The 5,292-nt window shown below is 34.2% G+C and overlaps 1 protein-coding gene across 1 annotated transcript; it reads right to left on the reverse strand.

Moving 5' to 3' along the window:
- Positions 1–364: 364 nt before the first annotated feature.
- Positions 365–2,926, reverse strand: LOC112520051 (cytochrome P450 CYP71D313-like). The gene is made up of 5 exons (XM_025128356.1): positions 2,852–2,926; positions 2,711–2,752; positions 2,187–2,324; positions 1,244–1,525; positions 365–1,064 (listed from the first exon to the last, which is right to left on the reverse strand). Exons 1-5 carry the CDS (start codon positions 2,924–2,926, stop codon positions 447–449), a joined length of 1,155 nt encoding a protein of 384 aa, XP_024984124.1. The 3' UTR covers positions 365–446.
- Between the last annotated feature and the right edge of the window lie 2,366 nt (positions 2,927–5,292).

Raw genomic sequence — 5,292 nt, forward strand, 5'->3', positions numbered from 1 at the left:
TTACATTGCATAAATGAGATAAAATATAATATATGTTAAAGAACAAAAATGGGCTAAACCTAAAATGATTAACAATTTGAAACAAAACATAAACCATTAATAATTTGAATCTAAAACTAAACAATTAATGGTTTGAAACTAAATAATTTCGCTATAGTTTTACATAGGCCGATAAAAAACCCTAATCACATGTAAATTTGGGTCCCAAAATTTCGGGGGCCTGTTCAAAATCTCACATTTAATGTGCTAAGGGACGACCCTGCTTGTTAACTACATAAAACCTAAATCTTTTAAGAATATAAGATTAAGCCAACTTCCTTAATTAACAATACAAAGTTAAATGCTCAATTCATAGTTTTTATTACAGATAAAGGAAGAATGAAAAGCTACTTCAATTCATTAATCCAATTTATTTGCATTATTTAGAATCCTTATAGCTGATATAGTTAATTATCTGGAGCATAAGAGGTAGGGATTAAATGTAAGTGAACCTTTTTTGCTGCTAACACTCCCTCTCCCTCCATCATATCAATATCTAAAGGATTTGATCCATCCGCAAGTTTCCAGTCGAAATTGTATAGCATTTGAGCGAGGAAAAGCTCGATCGATGCCAAACCGAAGGTTATGCCCGGGCACATTCTCCGACCGGACCCAAATGGAATATAGTGATAATGAGTTCCCTTGAAGTCGACTGAAGTAGTTTCAAATCTCTCTGGCCTGAAGCTGTCAGGATCCTCCCAGAACTCAGGATCAGTTGAGCATGCCCATGCATTGATCATAACTTTCATTTTGATGGGTATATCGTAACCACCAATTTTGCATTGCTCCCTACATACACGAGGGAGTAACATAGGGATTGGGGGGTGAAGCCTTAGAGTTTCCTTGATTACACACTGCAGATAGCTCAAACTTTGTATGTCTAACTCTCTGATTTTTCTCTTCCCCTGAAAGGCTTCTCGCACTTCGTGTTGCACCTTCTCCATCACGCTCGGGTGTCGTATCATTTCCGTCATGGCCCATTCAATTGTTATCGAAGACGTATCAGTGCCTCCTGCAAAAATGTCCTGCATCAATGTAGAAACAAATGAACATGGGACTCTATATCTCACCATTATATGCACATGCACTCACGTGTTAGTTGTTTCACATAAGACGATATTTTTCTTTTTATGGGGGGTTCTTGATTTGTGCATCTGGGAACGTACTGTAACAGACATTGATAAATGATAAGTTATGAACTTACTACGAAAATGGCTTTAATATTGTTGTTTGTGATGGGGAACTCAAGACCACCTTCCTCTTTGATTTTAAGAAGAACTTCAAGAAGATCTTCCTCCCATGCCTCCTTGCCGTCTCTTCTTTTACCCTTGTGCTCTTCGAAGATGTCGTCGAAAATCTTGTCAAGAGTCTTGTGCAGCTTCGTCAACTTTGATCTCAGTCCAGAAACCACGTAAAGAAACTTGAAATCAGGAAACAGATCCGCCAAATAGAACCCGGAGTTTACTCTTGCAAACTCATTCAGGAACTCATTCAGAATTCAAATTCCGAACGTGAAGAAAATGAACAAACCATTCATATTGGTATGTGCTCATATATCATTCCTTTTTCCGTTTAAATGAAAAGTTGTTACCTTCGATAATTACATGCTTTCATGGCTGCAATGAATGTTGTTGACATGTTGAACATCGTCCGTACATCTTTGTGTTTGATATGAACAGGAAATACATATGTTTTTCTGCTGCACACACGAACAAATCAAGAACGGTTGAATTTAACTCCACTTGTCTATGACACAAGTATGAATAATGAAACTTATTGTGTTCACTCTGTTTTTATATCATAAATATTCAGACCTGTAATTATTGTATTGAAAAGTGCTCTGTGTGTCACCTAACTGTCCATGTTGTCTTTGGGTTTGGGAGATATATAACTCATTTAAATAACTGTTCGTTACATAGTGCAACAATTTTATTATCGTTCTTCATGAACATCATGAACATGAACAGCTATTGTTCGTTACATAATAGTCTAAAATCAACATGAACAACAACTCATTTGTAGATATTGATTCTGTATACAGTAAAACAAGTTCAAGATATATGAATGAACAGCTATTTTTCATATATGTATGAACAAATTTGAATCAATGTGATATCAATTCTACAATTATTAAAAGGATATCAAACCTGTTGCGATAACCGTCTGATCTCTTGGTTGAGGATTACAATAAAAAGGATATCGAAATGAGTCTTGAACTTGAATACGAAGATGGAATTTGGATCTTTCACATCGTAGATCCTTCCTAATTTCTCTTTCAATTCAGCCTTCAACAAAAGTAAAAAAACAAAAAGGATGGTTTTTTCAGTTATATAATCAGACATGGTATATCATATGAAAACATCTCAAATATTACAAGACAAACTCTGCTACTTTGATTTAGGTAGATATAACATTAAAGAAAAGAATCAGTTGCAAAGATGTTTCAACTGAAAGAATGCAGAAATATACACGAAATGGAACTTTATTGTCCAAAAAAACATAAAGGATTCAATTGGAATGAAATGATTGCTTTATGAAACACCTATTTTCTATGAAATTATGAAGTTACCAGCAGCATATTCCACCTTATAGCATACTTCTAAATTAAAATACATACTTATATGGGTGATAATTCCAGATAGAGTTGCATATTAATTAGTAGGTGTCGAACCTTGGAGACATTTGGCCGTCCAGGATGGAGCACATCAATTACCTGCATAAACAAACACAATGCGTGTGAAAAAAAGTTAAACTTTAAATAAACTATTAACATTACTACAGATTAAAGGTTGCAGTTGTGCAAAGAACTCACAAATTGCTTCATGGAAAGAAGCCTGTTTGTCGTGAACTTCCTTTTACGGATAGTCACTGCCTTGGTGTCCGCCATTTTGACTGCTGAATACAAATTAATCCAATGAAAAGTGAAATCCCTCAAAACTAGTCATCAATTTCATCAAAAATAGAAAACATATCTAAATCAAATATTTAGCTTAATCAGAGTTTTAACCCTGAAAAGGTACTTGAATCAGTAACGAAATGCAATGTTTCTATTTCGCGTAGACAATACAGAACCGCAATTCATTGATAATAAATTCATGATGCCTAAATATACATGATTTTAACCTGTATAATTGAATCGATAGGTTACATATCAGAATATACATTCCCCTATCTCCAAATAAAATTTTAAATTTAACTCAAACAAAAAACGAAAAACAAACGTCATACAAGTTGGTCATAGTTGCAGGATTATAACAGATGCGTTCAACAGATCATACCACCGTGAATCTTACTAATTTGTGTAAAAAAATGTCTTTGGCGTGGAACGAAGCAAAGGTAGACAATTGATAGTCCTAGCTATGAAATTAGGGTTGAATATATAAATAATCAGACCTGAGATTGTCAACTCCGGCGACGACGACTGCGACGGCGGCTCTACCTCTTCCTTTTTGCTCAGTCGTCGGCTCAGGCAAAGAGGAAAACCGTACCGGCGGGTTATGAACGTATTAGTAGTAACTAGTAAGATAACACATATGGGATTGGGTTAACAACATGAACATTAACAGATGTTGTTCGTTACATAATAGTCTAAAATCAACATGAACAACATCTAATTTGAAGATATTGATTCTGCATATAGTAAAACAAGTTCGATATATATGAATGTACATCTACTTTTTCATATATGTATGAACAAATTTGAATCAATGTGATATCAATTATACAATTATTAAAACGATATCAAACCTGTTGTGATAACCTTCTGATCTATTGGTTGAGGATTACAAGAAAAAGGTTCAAATCTTCATTGGTTCTCCTATTTAATCATAAGAGTACTGTTAAGAGTAAAGCGTATACAGAAGAATCCACTTTTAAGTCTATAATACCAGTTAATGAAAGTTAGTTCCACTTCATCAGCCTCCCCAAATATAGACTTCCAAAATTATGTGAACATTAACAACAAATAAAAAGACACAAGAAAAAACCACGACTTTTTAGAGTACAGTAAGATAGAACGAGTAAATCAGTTGTTACTTAGGAGAAACTGTGATTGGGGTTGAGAGATATATAACGTATTTAAAAAGCTATTCATTACATAACACTCCAATTTGTAGATTGGTTGAACATGAACAACATGAACATGAACAGCTGTTGTTCGTTACACAATAGTCTGAAATCAACATGAACAACAACTCATTTGAAGATATTGATTCTGCATACGGTAAAACAAGTTCAATATATATGAATGAACAGCTACTTCTTCATATATGTATGATCAAATTTGAATCAATGTGATATCAATTCTACAATTATTAAAAGGATATCAAACCTTTTGTGATAACCTTATGATCTATTGGTTGAGGATTACAAGAAAAAGGTTCAAATTTTCATTGGTTCTCCTATTTAATCATAAGAGTACTGTTAGGAGTAAAGCGTCTCCAGAATAATCCACTGTTAAGGCTATATAACATGAAAAGTACCTGTTAATGAAATTCAGTTCCACATCATAAGCCTCCCCGAATATAGACTTTCTGAAATTATCTGAACATTAACAATAACTGTGGTATCTACTAAACAAATAAAAAGACACAAGACAAAACCACAGCCTAAAAAAGCAAAACGAACCCGATATATATATCATACCGAGGTTGATGTGTAAGATGTATGCGGGCTGTCTCAAAGACAAATTTAACTGTAAATATTTTATGAACGATGGGAATCCGATATGTATGATTTTTTACGATTGTTCAACGTTATGTTCACTCTATACATTGATATTAACTACCTACTGTGATCGTGTCAGGAGTTTTCAAAATTACATGCCCAACATAATTGATATGGAACCTTGCATCACTGTCCTATTTTTTTAATTCTCTAGTTTGTGTAATAACAAGTTTAGTTTTCAAGACTAATTACGTCTTTACAAGCAGGTTCTGATGATCTCACCCCTCCACATACCGATTTTGAATATGATATTGGTGAGACCTCAGAAGGAAAGAAGTTTTTTATCCCAAATGTCGATGACACACTCAAGCCAAAGACGAATGCACAATATGAAACTTTAAACGATGCTGAAAAGGTGTACAGAGATTATGCGGACAAGGCCGGATTTGATGTTCGTGTACATGCAAAAAAAACGAACAAACATGGAAACATTCAAAATAGATGGTTTGTCTGTAGTAGAGAGGGAAACCCAAAGAAAAGTCAATTTAATTCTTTGGATATTCAGCCCGGTGAGAGGAGATATCGCAA

This window comes from Cynara cardunculus, assembly GCF_001531365.2.
Source record: "Cynara cardunculus var. scolymus isolate 2C chromosome LG 10, CcrdV1, whole genome shotgun sequence".
Classification (NCBI taxonomy): domain Eukaryota; kingdom Viridiplantae; phylum Streptophyta; class Magnoliopsida; order Asterales; family Asteraceae; genus Cynara; species Cynara cardunculus.